Here is a 17,842-nt window from a genome sequence, read left to right as displayed (position 1 = left end):
ATTTTTAAGAGCTTGCTAAGTACCAAGTACTGTGCTAAGCTCATTACATTATCTTATTTAACACTCACAACAACGCTATGAGATGTTATCCCCTCAACCAACCCTATAAGATAACGAATATTAATCAATTATGGTGTATGATTTTTCCTTTCCTTTAACATTTTTTGAAAAGCAACTAGCTTTCCAAGGACTGTTTGTTAATCCTTGGACAAGCTTACCCAGAAGTACAAAAGCTGCTTTTCTTTATGTTTCAAAAAAGAGTTACTCAGAATTGCTTTAGAAAACACCTGAAAGAAATGGGATGGCTTTATAAGGTCCCTGGGATAAATCAGGGGGAAATAAAGCTCTTTTAACGTTAATACAACCATAGATTATGCTTTAATTATAAATATAGTAATGTTAAGTAAAAACCTTGTGACTTGGTTTTTCCCTTCCCCTACTTTCTGCTTTTAGAATATAATCTCACCCAAAGACACTACAATCGCAGTAGAAAGAGTAGGAGCTCTGAAATCAGAGATGCATCTGAACACTGACTTCATCACATACTAATGGTGTCCGCTGATAAATTAACTTTGAATTTCTGCATCTACAAAGTGGGGACATATCTTTCTTAGTGGATTGTCATGAAGAATAAATGAGACCACGTTACGTGTAGATCATTTAGCAGCGGTAGGCCCTTTCTTGTTTCTCATGTCCTTACGTGTCTGTCAGTCCAAAGGGGTTTGCCTTACTTTCTTTGATGCTGCTTCTGCAGGGCTGCCTCTGATAACTGTCCCTGAAGGATCAGTCTTCTTTGCTTATCAATATCTCCTTCCATTCGAGCAAAAGCATGAGAGCCAATGAAAGAGAGATCAACTCCCAAGCCTTCATCCTCCTCTTCTTGGTTGTCTGCAACACAAATACTATCAATAGAGATGGCAAAACTTGACAGTAAATGCTACAAACAGACTGTGAATGCTGCTATAGGGATGAGTGCACAGAAACTCAAAAAACCAGGGTTAAGGTTATTTTTTGAGAATGAAACTGAAATCAGATTCAGGCATTTGAAGAACTGAAATAATGAAAGAAACCACCTGTCCATGTGGGATGGAAGTTTTAGGAACACATGAAATCAAATCAAGGGGACCTAGATGTAACCTTAGGAAGAAAAGAGTAGAACGTAATAATAAACAAAAAGATAGAAGCAATTATACTGTATGTGGGTTTAAAGATGAACTGCAGCACAACACCTAACCAAAGAGAAATAGAAAGAAAAAATGTTTGGGGTCATTTATCCAGAATTGTTTAAGAAGGGAGCACTTGAATGGCTGGCACATAATCTTCAGTCCTTTTGTCAGGTAACCCCTGAAGGAAGACGGATGGACCAGGATTTCAGGGTGTGATCCGCATTCACTAAGATATGTTTTGACTAGCGGTCTGATTTTCTACACTGGTCATGCCTACATAATCATTCTGGTACATAAGAGTTACAGTTCTCACTACAAATTAATGTTACCTTTCTGATTTATCCATATGATCATTTTACGTTTGGCTAGCAGCCAGTCCCTTGGGAATGGATCATCTCTTAATGTGTTCCCCACTGCCTCACTAGATCTGTTTAAAAAAAATTCTTTTTTAAAGAAAGAAAAGCAAACAAACAAAATCCTTGGACCATGGCAGGGGAGCTTCCCAAGGCAATGCCACCACCTGAGGCCGTTCAGCTGGGACCTCCTCACATCTATACTACTGCTCCTCAAACTGTGACAGGCAAGGGCTGAGTGTGCCTTTATTAAAAAAAATACCCATAAATGAATCTTCTCTCAATCCCTCAGGCAAGGCTGATTTTACATCTATTTTAACAGATTCTATATTCTAACTGAAAATATTTATGAACACTAGAGCCTATGAGGTAACAATATTTTCTGAGATATAGATGCAAATCAAGCAGTCTTTGAGGATGGGGGACAGAAGGGAACCTTTTGGCTAATGACTGCCCAGTACTGCTACCTCAGCTGATTTTGCTTTTTATTACTCCTTGTCATATAAAACACATTTTACGCATTTAAGAAAAATTATATTCTATTGTGGTAGTCACAATTATGAGGATTTCCAAATGATGCTGGGCACATTTCAAGGCTGTACTCTATTGGTGGCTCCCTAAAAGTACATGAGTACCCCTCCAGGAAAGCTTGGTTCACAGACATTTTCTGATAAAAATACTGGTGATAAAAAAGAGATGAGTAGCCTTCTATAGATTTTAACTTGATGCTCATTTAAAAGTGTTCACAGCAGGAATCTCACAGTAATTCTTAAACTGCTGCAAGTTCCAGCAATGAAGCTTGTGAGGCATGTCTCCAATAACATGTATCCAAGAAGATCAGTACAAGCTGTCATACAGAACAGCTTCAGAGGAGCTCCCATCCTACCCTGCTCTACTATCACTTCAATCTACAGGGGTATGTAACCTAAAGAAACAAAACAAAACAGCATTCTTGTTTCAGTATTTAATGTTAGGTGTGGCCTTCAGAGGACACAGTTGAAGCTGTTGAAAATTTTAGATAATATACTTGATTGCTTCCTCAACAGTGTCCTTCATGAAACTATAAACTTCGTGAGGGTAAAAATGTTGTCATATCCACCTCTGAATCTCTACTGCCTAACACAGACTTGACATTATATAGTATAATACATATATATATTTTTTACATTTAAAGAGTAAACCTTAACAAGAATAAGACTCTAAAAACACCTAAGGTGGTCTTGATCTTAGTGTCACACAATAGCCTCCCAAGGGTCAGGTTGAACTTCCTACTTCTTCGGTGGCTGATGTTTAGCAGAACCTTTGCTTCCTTAAGAGGGAAAGTAAGAAAAGGAGAACTCACCCTCTGGGGCGCCAGGTTTTTCACTTATTCTTATCTGCCGTTCTGGTACCACAGGCTCCCCTTCTGCATTTCCAATATCTGCAGGTAGGTATGGCAATGAGCAACTCTCCTCCTTTAATGACCTTGGGAAGTACAGAGGTAGCAGCTTTTGGTAAGTAGCCTGTGTGAGAAAAGCCAAACATTGTGTGAAAACTAACGAAGTAATGGAGCAGGCACCAGCAGTGCTTAGTGTTGGTCCCTACACCGTGAAGACAGCGTTCATCCCGGAGAAAGGCCACCCCACTTCTAAGCTCAGACTGCGTGCTGCCTGGGACCGTCAATCAGTTCTCGTGTTAAGGATCAGGGTTTGTTAGTCACGCAAGTTGAGCATGATTCCCATCCTGGCAGTTCCAGGTCACTGAACCTGGAATGAAAAGTTCTGTGACCCCTATCCCCAGCCCCTCCTTCACCTCACTAGTGATATTTGTCTTTCAAGATTCAGCTCAGACACCACTTCCTTAATCCTCAGTGTGCCATCAGGGTCCATTGGACCCAGGTTTAGTTTTTGAGATTTTTTTTTTTTAACAGTTCTAACTCTTTGTGAAGGATTGCTATTTCATGACTTCCATTCTTTCTTAGAGATTTCTCAAAGAATAAAGATATATCTCACTTAAAAAAATAGAATAAAACTCATTCTATCTTATAATTTCCATAGGGGTTGGTCCATTGGACTCATTCCTAAATCCATGATACATTATAGATACTTAGTGCTCTTATTTTTCCTGTATCTTGAAGCATTTTGCTTTTTCATCATCCTAGAATTATTTTATCATTATTCATCAATTATCCCCAACTATACCAGAAAAGACTACAATAGAATAATAAGAAACCAAAAGAACGATGGAATTGCCTAGAAGGGCAGAGAAATCATTATCTGTCAGTTTTCCTATTATGTCACCTGCAATACTTCATCATCTTTCATGTAAATAAGTATATTATATGAGGTACATAAGAAGACTGGATTGTAAGTCAACTGTACTCAATTAAAAGAAATAGACACAACATCTTTGCAGCCTTTTTAAAAAACAGATATAATTCATGTACCATAAAATTCACGTTTTAAAGTATACGATTCACTGGTTTTTAGTACATTCACGAAGTTGTGTAATCATCACCACTATCTAATTCCAGAACGTTTCATCATCTCAGACAGAAAATCTAAGCTCATTAGCTAGGTCATTCTCCACCCCTTCCTCCCCAAGCCCCTGACAACCACTAACATTTTCTGTCTGTATAGATTTACCTATTCCAGACATTTCATTAAAATGGAATACAGTATATGGTTTTTGTGTCTGGCTTTCCTCACCTAGCATAATGTTTCTAAGGTTCACCCATGCTACAGGATATATCAGTACTTCATTCTTTTTATAGGTTAATATTCCATTGTATGTATATACCATATTTTGTTTATCCATCTATCAGTAAGTCAGACATTTAGGTTGTTTCCACATTTTGGCTGTTATGAATAACGCTGATATGAATATTTGTGCACAAGTTTTTGTGTGGACATATGTTTTCAATTCTATTCTGCATATACCTAAGACCGGAATTTCTTTTTAACTTTTTTAGGAACTGCCAGGCTGTTTTCCAAAGCAGCTGCACAATCTTACATTCTCACTAGCTATGTATGAGGGTTCCAATTTCTCCACATCCTAACTCTTGTTATTGTCTGTCTTTGTAATTAAAGTCACACTAGTGAGTGTGAAGTGGTACCTCACTGTGATTTTGACTTATATTCCCTTATTGGTTAATGTTATAGAACATCTTCCCATGTGCTTGTCTATTCAAAACTTTTGCCCATTTTTTAAGATTTTATTTTTTTCATAGCAGTTTAAGGCTCACAACAAAATTGGGAAGAAGGTAGAGAGATTTCCCATATCCCTTCAGCCCTCACACATACAGTCTCCCTCATTATCACCAACCCCCACCAGAGTGGTACATTTGTTATAACTGATGAACCTACACTGACACGTCTAATCACCCATAGTTTATATGAGGGTTCACTCTTGGTGTTGTACATTCTACAGGTTTGCACAAATGTATAATGACTTGTATCCATCATTATAGTACCATAAAGAGTATTTTCACTGCCCTAAAAATCCTCTGTGCTCTATTCATCCCTCCCCCATCCTCTTGCAACCACTGACCTTTTTACTGTCTTGGTAGTTTTGCCTTTTCTGGAACATCAGATGGTTGGAATCATACAGTATGCAGCCTTTTCAGATAGGCATCTTTTTTTTTTTTAAAATAAATTTATTTATTTATTTATTTTTGGCTGCATTGGGTCTTTGTTGCTACACGTGGGCTTTCTCTAGTTGTGGCGAGCGGGGACTACTCTTTGTTGCAGTGTGTGGGCTTCTCATTGCAGTGGTTTCTCTTGTTGTGGAGCACGGGCTTCTTGGCACACGGGCTTCAGTAATTGTGGCATGTGGGCTCTAGGCGCGCGGGCTTCAGTAGTTGTGGCACATGGGCTTAGTTGCTCCGCGGCATGTGGGATCTTCCCAGACCAGGGCTCGAATCCGTGTCCCCTGCATTGGCAGGTGGATTCTTAACCACTGCGCCACCAGGGAAGTCCCAGATAGGCTTCTTTCACTTAGTAATATGCACTTAAGGTCCCTCCATATCTTTTTATAGCTTGATAGTTCACTTCTTCTTAGTGTTGAATAATATTCCATTGTCTGGATGTATTACAGTTTATTTACCCATTCACCTACGAACATATTGGTGCTTCCAAGTTTTGGCAAATATTAATAAAGTTGCTATAAACATCCTTTGTAGTTTTTTGTGAGGACATAAATTTTCAACTCCTTTGGGTAAATACCAACTTTTGTCCATTTTAAAATTGGGTGATTTGTCTTTTTACTGTTGAATTATAAGAGTGACCAATTTACGTATTTTTATTTTGGATGCTTGTGTCTTTGACATCACATCATATCTAAGAAACCACTGCCTAAGCCAAGGTCATGAAGATTTATACCTATGTTTTCTTCTAACAGTTTTATAGTTTTAGGTCTCATACTTAGTCCCTAGATACATTTTGAGCTAATTTCCTTTATATGGGTGAAGCAGGGGTTCAACTTCATTCTTTTGCATGTGGATAACCAGTTGCTCCAATACCATTTGTTTATAAGGCTATTTATTCTTTCTTCATTGAATTGTCTTGGCAGCCATGTCAAAATTCTATTACACTGATCTATATGTTTATTCTTATGTCAGTACAACATAGTCTTACTTACTGTGCTTGGAGTAAGTTTCAAAATAAGTTAAGTGTGAATCCTTCAACTTTGTTTTTTTTTTTCCAAGGTTGTTTTGACTATCCTGGGTCCCTCGCATATCCATGTGAAATTCAGAAACAACTTGTCAATTTCTACAAAAAACTCAGTTGGGATTTTGATAGGGATTTTGCTGAATCTGTAGAACAATTTGGGGAATACTGCCATCTTAACAATATTGTCTTCCAATCCATAAACAGGATATCTTTCTATTTATTAAGGTCTTTTAAGTTTTTCTTCAAATATATTTTGCAGTTTTCAATGTACAAGCCTTACACTTCTTTTGTTAAGTTTAGTCTTAAATATTTGATTCTTCTTAATGCTACTGTAAATGCAACTGTTTTCTTAATTTCATTTTTGGATTATTCTTTGCTAGTGTGTACAAACACTATTTTTTATATTGATCTTATGTCCTGTAACCCTGCTGAGCTCCGTTAGTTCTAACAGCTTTTTTGTGGACGTCTTAGGATTTTTTTATGTACAAAAACATAGCTAACATTCCTGGGATAAATTCCACTTGGTGATGTTATATTACATAATCCTTTTATATGTTGCTGGATTCAGTTGGCTAATATTTTGTTAAGAATTTTTGCATCTCTATTCTTATGTGTAGTCTGTAATCTGTTTTTAACTTTCATTGGAAAGATTTGAGAATTCAGACTTTTTCATTTTCAGCCCAAAATAGCAAAGAGAAGACAACTGAACACAGATGACGTTTCAGAATTATTAAAGGAATCAAAGGTGGATGTAAAGACACAGACAGCAGCACTTCATTAAAGATGAGGTTAAGATTGATCATATGAAGTGAATCTCAGACACTGAGTCTTCAGATGACAATATCCTAGATTAATCTTCTCAAATTCAAGAACCCATGAGTCAACAACATATTTCTACGGGCAAAGTAGAAATATGGCATTCTCATTCAGTGAGTCACTATAGGAAGAACTTGACCATACAGGATTTTGTGATAAGAACATTTTACTAGAAAGATGTGACAGTATTCTTTCATCTTTTACGATGCTTGTGCAACAAAATTTACTTGATATAAAAAGGTTGGTTACATTTCAATTCTTACTGAAATACCTTATCAAATTGTTCTTTATTATCCCTTTATTATTCAATAAATTATTCTTAAAACGACTTTTTAAAAAAAAGTCCATTGGACCTAGATGATAAACGTTAATGACTATTTTTTTCAGGTATACTGCAGGTGAAGAATTTTTCTCTGTTCCCCTGGGTCTGGCTTAGGTGCCCTGATAGACTGCCACAGCACCGTGATGCACACTCCCAACACAGCACTTGCCACACTTCAGGGTGGTCTTTGTTTATCTGGCTATCTAACTATTAGTCTACAAACTCCCTGAGAACAGGGTATCTTATCTTGGTACCTTACTTGGTATCCTATTCTATGACATGGTCAAATCTCTAGCCCAGACTTCACTCCTCAGCTTTAGGCTGACAAGCACCATGGCCTGCTGATCATCAGTTGAACACACTGACCCCCTAGGATTCAACACGTTCAAAATAGAACGTGTCTTCAATCCCTTCCCCTCTCTCAAGTTTCCCCCCCTTTCTACCTGCTGTCTCACTGGTAGCATCATTATCCAGTCATCCAAGCCAGAAATCTAGGAGTCATCCTTAACTTCCCTCTCTCTTTTCCCCTACATATTTGTGACCTCCAACTCCAGCTGAATTTGTTTAATAATTTTTTAAATTTCAACACCTCCAGTGCCCTTGTTCAGGTCTGACCATTTCTCACTTGGAATATTACAACCGCTTATTATCTCTTCTTGTCACTTGTCTTTCTCCTTCAAAATCATCCTCCACATAGCTAATACAGAAGTGAGACCACATCATTCGTCTGCTTGGAGCTCTTCTATGTTCTCCCATTGTATGACTGATGAAGTATGAGATACCAGGCCTTGAGTGATCTTGCACCTGCCTAACTTTCATTTTTGCGACTCCTAGCCTCACATTTTATGCAATACACTACACCCTTTCTGCTATTTCTTACTTATATGCCTGTGCTTATGCTTGTATGACTACTGTTATTTGCCCTTCCTTTGGAAAATTTTAGTTACCTTTTACAATGATTTCAACTTACATATCACTATCTATGGAAAGCATTTCCTAACCGCATGCCAGGCTGGAGCTGTGTGCTCCTGTCCTTCCCATACCTCCATTAATGCCCTTACCACAATTACCATAACTTATCTGACTTGTCTGTCCCCACCAACAGACAGTGGGCTCCTTGAGGACAACGACCATGACTCATCCACTGGTGTATTCCCAGAACCCAGTGGAGTAAACCTGATATATCCTAGAATTCAATAATAGGTCACTGAGAGAATGAATGAATAGGTAAACCAGGTGAAACAAGAAGAGATAGCAAACATGGTAAATGTGTCTTACTTCAGCAAATTCAAAATGGTTTATATCTCGTATATGTACCTACATATACTTTGAATGGCTATTTCACATGTATTAATTCATTTATCACAAAACTCCTATGATATAAGTACTGTTAGTATTCATTTTTTATCAAAGCACAGAGAGGACACAAAACTTGCCCAAGGACACAAAACTCAGAAGTAATACAAGCTGAATGGGACAGAGCACACTAAAGCTAAATAAAGCTTAATAAGATTTAAAAAAGAACTTATTTCCTAAAATGGCTCTAAATTAAATGGAAACATACTAAACCTAACCACACATAACAAACCATAAACCTCACAACTTACTCAATACTAGCCACTAGGCTAGGCTGTCACCTGTTTCCAGGTCACAGAGATAACAGGGCTTTTCCAGCAGTGGTGGTTTTCCAGTTATGCTGCCCAGGCACCCAGTGCTCAGGTCATAAGGCGATGCCTTGAGCTGTCTTGAGAGCTAATATAGTGAGTAAATCAGAACAACTCCACCTTATAAGAGTTTACTGCGTGATAACAGTTTACCAGTGAAAAACATGGACAAGATGCTCCTCTTGACTTGCTTTTAGTCTCTAGTATAGTCTTTTTCAACAAATGATGGTAAGCCCCACTACCGAACATGTGCACAGATAATTAGGATTTCCCTGCTGGCAATTCAGTTAACAGATAATGAAGAGACAGAGGCAAACACTTACAAGTGAAAATAAGGTTTAAACAATGCAAGATAATTAGCAAAATACCTCTTCAAGTTCAGAGACAGCAAATACTACTTTTTCAATAGTCTCTCCGTGAATTTCGAGGAATCTCCTTACGGTGCCTAAGGAAAAGAATAGAAAGATTAATTCAATAAATAAAAAATTAATTGTGAAGAAAAATCAAACCCTTCAAAGTTTTATTTCTGTAAGGGATCACTCCTCGTGTCATTCAGGTCTGTGCTCAGTGACACCTTATCAGTAAAGCCTCCCCAGGTCACCCTATTTAAAAACTCTTCCCTGATTTGCTTTCCTACAGAGCAACTATTCTGGACATTTCGTGGAGTTTCCTGTTTATTGTATATCCTCCCCACCCTCCCTGCCCCACCCATTAGACGAAAGCTCCACAACAGCAAGAGCTTTATTTTATTTACTGCTTTATTGCCAGTAAATAGTGCCTGGCGATAGAAGATGCTGACTCCAGACAATTCTCCCTTATCCAGTATATTCTTTTTATTCTCTGGGGCCTCTCTCTCTGACCAGAATGGTCTAGCACAAGTGCCTTTCCATTAATCAGCTATAGTATGAGAAATCCTCCTCAGCTCTTTATCCCTGTCAATATCCTATTGAACCAAAACGGAATTATTTTTTCTTAATTTCTATCTTATCCTTATTCTTTCTCTATAAACTTCTTAATAATGAGACCTAGTGGCCTTTTCTCAGTCCCTAACTTACCTGCAATCTCTCTCTAGATGCCCACACCCCACCTTTTAAAAATATTGTCCTCTCCAGGTTCTGTCCTCCATATTTTTAATTTTCTTGGTATATATATTTTCTTGAGCTCACTAATTTGATTATTAGATAATACTCCACATGCTGATGGCTCCCAAATCTTTATACTCTGTTTTCTGAACAAAAGACCTGAAATTTCCTACAGCCTGCTGGGCATATCTGCCCAGATAACTGAGACCTCAAACTCAGCGTGTCCAAACCTGATCCCAACAGGTCCAAACCTGACTTCCATCTCTCCCCAACACCTGCTCCTTTACCTGTACTCCTTATTTCAGTTACACAGCAACAACCAACCTCTCACCTAAGCTAGAATCCTGAATTCTTCTGACACTTCTTCCTTCATCCTGCATTTTCAATGTGTTATCATGTGCTTTAAATTCTATTGCTAATATTTTTAACAGCCATTCCTTTTCTCTTCCAGCTGCTCTCAGGCTCTCAAGGCTAACAAAGACGTTGGCAATAAGTTTTCAACTGTTCTCTTGTTTCTCTTTCCAAGCCTACATATTCACTGTTGCCTGAGTTATCTTATGTTACCCTCCTTACTAACTACTTCCGATGGCTGTGCACTGCTTATAGGTTAAGATCCAAAGTCCCCATGGCATGGCTCTCCACACCCTGACAATTAACCACCCCTCCACCCCTGCCCTTTAGTCCTATTTCCAGCTATTCTTCCCACCTATCTTATGCTTTAGCCATTGGCTTCTTTGCTGTACTTCGAATATGCCACTTCCTTTGATGCTACCCTACCTCTGCCTGCGTGGTTGCCTTTGACTAGAATACCTTTCATCCACCATGACCCTCTCTTAGTGAACTCCTACTCATTTTTCATGGCCCAGTCAAAAGCCATCTCCTTTGTATAGAACTCCATCCTTCTGTGTGCTCCTCCTATAATCTTTTAAACAGCCCTCTATTTGTGAACTTTGCATAGCATTTTATATCTAGACAGTGAGCTTTCTGAAGGCCAAGTAAACTTAACATTAATACTACTAGGGCCTTGGGACTGCCCTGGTGGTCCAGTGGTTAGAATGTTGCCTTCCAACGCAGTGCAGGTTTGATCTCTGGTTGGGGAGCTAGGATCCCACATGCCTCAGGGCCAAAAAACCAAAACATAAAACAGAAGCAATACTGTAACAAATTCGATGAGGACTTTAAAATGGTCCACATTAAAAAAAAAAATCTTTAAAATAAAATATATATATTACTAGGGCCTAGTACACGTTAGGAATATGGCAAGCAATCATTCAAAAGTAGTAACTGAATGAACATTTTATGACTCTGATTATCAACCTATTGCTTGCCTTGTTCACTCTGTGTCTTGAGAGCCTAAATAGAGGAGGCCCATTTGTTGAGGGCCTGAACAAATCTTCCTAATTCTCTTTCTGTCAGGTGACAAATTTTTTCATTTCTCCCTCTATTCTGCTTTAATAATTTTTAAAAAATGAAATTAAAAAATAAACGATTTTCTTCCATCCTATTTACTTTGACACCAAGTTTTAATGTTTACACAAAATAGTTTCCCAGCGTATAACTGGGGCATTTCCTTTGGAAGACAATGTACGATGCCAACTAGTAACCAAGTTGAATTCCCTCAGCAGCACAGTTCACTCAGAAAAGTAATTCTGCAAAAAGGAGAAAAAAAAAAAGTGATATCATGGCTATAAGGTTTTTGTCCGGTGCACTATTCTTTGCAACCAACTAGGATGCCATGTGCCTAACTTGTAGTAAAAACTCTGTAACTGGTGAGAATGACATGTGTGACATTAAAATTTCCAAACTGGAAACACAATAAGAACAACACCATTGCCTTTTTTCTCACCACTGTATCCTCTTCTATACAGCACAGGGTCTAGCATATAGTAGTCACTCAGAGTTCTGTTGAATGAATAAATAACATGATAAATTTATCAAAATGTAGATGTTTCTTTAAGTTTCTTCTGGAGAAGAACTGAACTGCACATGAACTAAGGGAAAAAAGATAAATAACTTAGTGTATCTATCATGAAGATATTACTTAGATTTCAAATGAAATAAATTTCAGTAATAGTTTAATAAGTAAGAAAGCTTTTGGAACTAAGGACTTAAGAGTTACAGCCTCAGATTTGTTCTTGGCCCATATATGCTACAAAAGCCTAAAAGCCATTTTTTTCCCAGATGCTTAGAAAGAATGTGAGCAAAGGGCACAACTGTTTGTGTGTGTGTGTATTTTTTAATGAGATGTTATAGTTCTGCTATTAGATTTAAGGTGTAATAAGTCAAGCAGGTCTTATAACATACAAGTTAACCTGCTTATCTTAAAGCTTTACATTTCCTTTGTGCTAATTAAATTTCTAGAAATTGCTTCATCAAAGTCCCTTATACCTAGTTTTTTTCTTTGTAATTTGAGGAGAATTTAATTGAGGGACCATTTACAAAAGCACATGCTGGGTTTCTGGTTGACAATTTCAAGGTAGGAAGAGTGGGCTAGCTTTCTACCCTGTGACAGGCAGAATTCTAAGATGACATCCAAAGAGTCACAACCTGGTTGAATCTCCTGCCCTTGAATGTGGAAGGACCCAGCAGAAGTGAAGAATGTCACTCCTGTGGTTGAGTTACATGGTGTGAGGCACTGGCTGGCTGATGGAAGAAGAGGTTCTCCTGCTGGCCTGGAGGAAGTGGGCTGCCCTGTTGGGAAAGGGTCACGTAGCAGGGAAGTTCAGGTGGCCTCTAAGCGCTGCGAGTGGCCCTCGGCTGACAGGCAGCAAGAAAGCAGGGACATCCAGTCCCACAACTGCAAGAAACTGAATTCTGCCAATAACCACATGAACTTAGAAGTACCCGCCAAGCTCCAGAGATGAACTGTCTGGCCCACACCTAAGTTGCTGCCATGGGAGACCCCGAGCAGAAGAGTCAGCCAAGCCAGACTCCTGACTCATAGGAACTATGGCCTTATACCTACTTTTGATCTTTATCTGCTGTTACTACAATTACTGCTCAAAGCTGACTCCTCTGTGGTACTGTATCAAGTGACTTATCTGAGGGCCACAGAGCCAGAGTTAGACTGGTAGAACTGGGACCAAAAACCAGTCTTCTTGACTACCTTTTCAGAGCCTTTGCTACAAAATGATGGTGTCTCTTTAAATTCTAATCCATATAATTACTTTAATAAAAAATGGAGATATAAAAGGCCTATCTCAAGCTATGAGATAGGAATATGGGACACAGGCTAAACGAAACCAGAGAAAGTTAAGACCTGCCAAAAGCCTTGCCAAGGAGAATTATATAAAGGTAGGAACTTTGCTTTGGTAAGGCAACATTCAGAATACATGCAGGCTAGCTGTAACAGTAGTTTCCCACCAAAGCAGTCCTAACTCAAGCATAATGAATTATCTAGTACAACACATAGGTTACTAGACTTGGGAGTCAGAAGGTCTGGATATATGTTCCAAGTCTGCATAACCCTAAGAAAATGATAAATTTCTGAGCCTCTTTATTTGTAAAACAAATACCTAAAACACTACACTACCTAAAACACAAGGTTGTTGAAGAAGTGAAATGGAATTTCTTTTATACCTTTTTAAAATACTTATTTCTTCAGCAAGGACCATATGTAAAGCATTCCTGACATAAGAAAGCATTAGAAATACAGAGATGAAAACATCTCTAGGACATCCCTGGTGGCGCAGTGGTTAAGAATCCACCTGTCAATGCAGGGGACACGGGTTCGAGCCCTGGTCCAGGAAGATCCCACATGCCACGGAGCAACTAAGCCCATGTGCCACAACTGCTGAGCCTGCGCTCTAGAGCCTGTGAGTCACAACTACTGAGCCTGCGTGCCACAACTACTGAAGCCTGCGCACCTGAAACCCATGCTCCGCAGCAAGAGAAGCCACCACAATGAGAAGCCCATGCACCACAACGAGGAGTGGCCCTTGCTTGCCACAACTACAGAAAGTTTGTGCGCAGCAACGAAGACCCAATGCAGCCAAAAATAAATAATAAAATAAATAAATAAAAAAAAAAAAACTTTCTATTTCAGATAGTCCTATCTCAAAGGGGAACAAATCTTCTTCCTTGTCACTTGTCTTAGACCTCTCTTCTACAGTTGGAGATCTTATTTACAATCTTTACAAGGATCTGTGAACTTCCTGAAATAGCATGTAAATTCCCTCTATAAGTGCATTCCTCCGGGAAAAGGGTCCACAGCTTTGTTTCCTCAGATGCTCAGTGTAGTTTATGATGAATTCCAAAGAAGTCATAATAGTTAAGAACTATTGCTCTAAAAATACAGTATGGAATAAGTCCACATGAGACGACTCCATATATTTGAGCACCATATATGCTAAAAGTGTGTTCTTCTTTAGGGGAAACACCACTAATGTTTCAAACTGTTTGCCCTGCAGTTTGTCAGTCTCATGAGATATGACAGCCAGAACTAGATGCAAAACTCTAGGCGTGGTCTGAAGCTGTATACAATACAGTGAGATCAGGGACTCCCTCGAGCTAAGCGTCATATTTTTATCTTACATATACAACATTCTGGCTCATAATGATTGAGCCCAGTCTTTTTAAACTCTAAATGCAGGGTTTTATATTCAAATAGCACACGTGAAAGCTACCGCTTAAACTGATAGTGCTGTATCAATCTGATATTACAAAATCTGTTTTGACTTCATTGTTGCTGCCTGCTAAGATTATTCTGAATTATGATTCAAATACCCAATGCATTGGCCATACTTCTCAGCGGTATAATTTTCAAACTTAATAGGCAAATTTTCTAAGCCTTTATTCAAATGGATAAAAATGTCAAACCTAGAAAGTAAACTGAGAGCTCTGCAACTTGTCAACACAAACTTCCCGCCAGAGTGCCACAATCAGTTAATCAACAAATCTTCTTTGGCTGCAACTATTTAACTAGTGATAAAAAACTTTTTTTAAATTTAATTTATGTACAGTACCCCCAACCTTACTTACGAAGTGCTATGTGTGTTGCATCCTCTAAAGGGTAACCTCGTTTTGCAGAATTGATGACACAGAATCCAACAGAAGACATGGACTGCTCTCTGCAATCAAACAGAAAACACAAAAACTATACTCTAAGCATTCATAATAAATAATAAAAAATGCAGCTTAACTTCTCCTTCCCTGTCCCTTCAATGAATCTACTGTAATATTTAACCCAACTGCACTATGTAAAAGTTATATTAATATATAATTTAACTGCACCATTTGGGGGAAATATATTCCGAGTAAAATGGGAACTAAGTAAAATGGGAATTGGTTAAATTCTCAAGTCACCCAAATGTACTCCTCTTACTCTGCCACGTTTGAGAAGATGATTAATTCTATCTTCAGGTTCCTCCTAAATTATTTAAGTCCCTCAAAATTTGACTTTCATAGCTAGGTTTCATTTTAAAACCAGGGCCTTTACCAATGTATGGCATGCTATGTCTAGGAACTGAGCTAGCCATACTTTGCCAGCTGAAGTACGTTTCTGTAGCAGCTGTATAGGGAACTCTCAGCGGCTGTGCGATAGCGGCTCTTGTACTTAGGTCCCACTGTGTGAATGATGAACCGGGCAGCTAGATTAAATCCTTTTGTCAATTTTGCTTCACCTGTCCGGCAACCTGGGAACAAGGGAGAATATATAAGTCATGGAGCTGTTAGGAAAAAAAAAACCCAGCAAACTAACAGAACAATGCGTGAAACAGAGAAAGTATTACGAACTTTGAGAAATTCCAGTTAAAAATATGGATTGAATACAAACATTTGTCTCTGATCCCAAAAAAGCAATACAACAGGTATAAAAAGAGAGACAAAGAGGATGGGAGAGAACATGAAGCAGAAAAGCATCATTAAAATTTTGGAAGGAATAAAGTCAGTGGACTAGAAGCAACTGATTTAGCAAAGCAGAGAAACATAACTGCTTGCAGAAATGGGGTGACCAACATGAAGCAAGCTGGTCTGTTCTGAAAGGCAGTGTTGGATTGAAGACAGACTGCTTTGATTCAAATCCTGAATCCACCATGTTCCTGCTGTGACCCTTTGGACAAGCGCTTGGCCTCTCCATGCCTCAATTTCCTATATAAGGGGGATACTAGTAGTACTTACTTCACAGGATTAAACGAGTTAATGTATGCAAAGTGCATTCATGCATTAGCTATTATTGTTGTTATTACTACAGAACACTAAAAAGGCTCAGAAATTGGAGGTCCCAAGAACTTCTGAAGGCTATGATGTGAAGTGGGACTAAAAAGAGGAGGCTGAGTTAAAAGTTTGCATAAAAGCATTCAAATCTGCAACAACCCCTCTCCCAGCCAGCACAGCAAGGCGATGATTCCTTTACCACCACAGCAACAGGAAGGTTTATTCTTGGGAGATGCTGCACTAGAGCTTCTGGACTCTAAGAACCCCAGGCACAGCTGAAAAGAGGGGATTTGATTAAACTGTTATACTCAACAGTAATGGCTCTAGATCTCTGCTCCTAACTGGCTTCCAAAACAGACATCCATGATTCTACCCCTGGAAGATTCCCTTCCAGGAGACTAAGAGGCTCAAACCAAAGGACCTACAGGTTCTGATAACTGAGGGATGAGGGATGTTCTCCCAGTGAAACATCATCTGCATGCGCACAAAGCTTCCCAGCACCTTCTCAATTCCTCTCTTGAACATGCTAACACTCGAGGATCACCAGGAAGCGAGGAAAGCCTCTCAGAAACGGGGTGTGCGGGGGGGGGGGCACAAATGCTAGCAAAAAAATACGTGATTTAGGGAAGGAAACTTAGAAAACAAGCCAAAAAACCCCCAACACTATAATTAATACTCTCAGAGAGGTGAGAAGAGACATTAGTATGTCTGAAACATAACCAGAATGTTATGAAAAACAGAATATTCAGAGAAGAGGAAAAAGCACTTATCTAATTGTTAGAGCCAAGTGAAAAATATGACAGCAGAAATAAAAAGTTCAACAGATGGGTTAAAGCTAAAGTTGAGGAAATCTTCCAGAAAATAAACAGATAGAAAATAAGAGGTAACAGATATAAAACTCGGAGGATGAAATGGGAGGTAGAGCATCCAATAAAGTTTCTTCAAAGACAGAACAGAGAATACAGAGGGAAGGAAATTATTAAAAAAATAAAACAAGAAATTTCCCATAATGGAAAGATATGAGTTTCTAGACTCAAAGAGCCCATGGAATAACCAAACCAGACCAAGCCACATCACTTAAATTACTTAAATCACTTAAATTTCAATTAAAAAAACATCAGAAATAAAGATGAGATCATAAAGTTTCCAGAAAAGAAACCAGTAACATATGAAGAATCAGGAATAATAATATGAGATTTTTCAAGAGCAATAATGAAATGGAGCAATGCCTTCAAAAATCTGGAAAATAATTTCTAACGCAGAATTTTATTTCCACCCAAACTATAATTTAGGACTATAAATTGTTGCTAAAACCATTATGTGAATGTACAATGAGGGACTAGATACTCATAGAGCCTAAACACCATCTTATTGATTACCTTTCAGCCACAAAGGATAAAATATAACTGTACAAATGGAAGGATCAAACTGTCATCACTCTAATCTGGAGAGCCTCTTAATAATGGTCCACTAACAGGTCAATCAGATTTCATGTATCTTCTAATATGAGACAATATTAAGTACACAATACAACATCACCTATGAAATATTTTAGCCAAACTTGATTCCATTAGATATAACTTCCAGTTTAGAGGAAATACAAGGGATAAAGCAATAAACTAAATGGTACCTCAGGT

The 17,842-nt window shown here is 38.4% G+C and overlaps 1 protein-coding gene across 6 annotated transcripts in view; it reads right to left on the bottom strand.

The window, feature by feature from the left end:
• The window catches only part of GDAP2 (ganglioside induced differentiation associated protein 2), a 71,003-nt gene that overhangs the window by 27,306 nt on the left and 25,855 nt on the right, over window positions 1-17,842 (bottom strand). For all 6 annotated transcript variants that reach the window (XR_003794420.1, XR_003794419.1, XM_029228492.1 and 3 more), the window contains 5 exons: window positions 15,532-15,685; window positions 15,033-15,121; window positions 9,339-9,415; window positions 2,862-3,021; window positions 732-888 (listed from right to left, as the gene is read on the bottom strand). Coding sequence is in view for 4 of the 6 variants with exons in the window: in XM_029228492.1 (XP_029084325.1) it covers window positions 732-888; window positions 2,862-3,021; window positions 9,339-9,415; window positions 15,033-15,121; window positions 15,532-15,685 (637 nt within the window). In the remaining 2 variants the exon portion in view is untranslated. The remainder of the gene's footprint in view (window positions 1-731; window positions 889-2,861; window positions 3,022-9,338; window positions 9,416-15,032; window positions 15,122-15,531; window positions 15,686-17,842) is intronic.

Source organism: Monodon monoceros, unplaced genomic scaffold (assembly GCF_005190385.1).
Source record: "Monodon monoceros isolate NGI ecotype Baffin Bay Population unplaced genomic scaffold, NGI_Narwhal_1 Super_Scaffold_18, whole genome shotgun sequence".
NCBI lineage: Eukaryota > Metazoa > Chordata > Mammalia > Artiodactyla > Monodontidae > Monodon > Monodon monoceros.
This window is presented reverse-complemented; position numbering and strand designations above follow the sequence as displayed.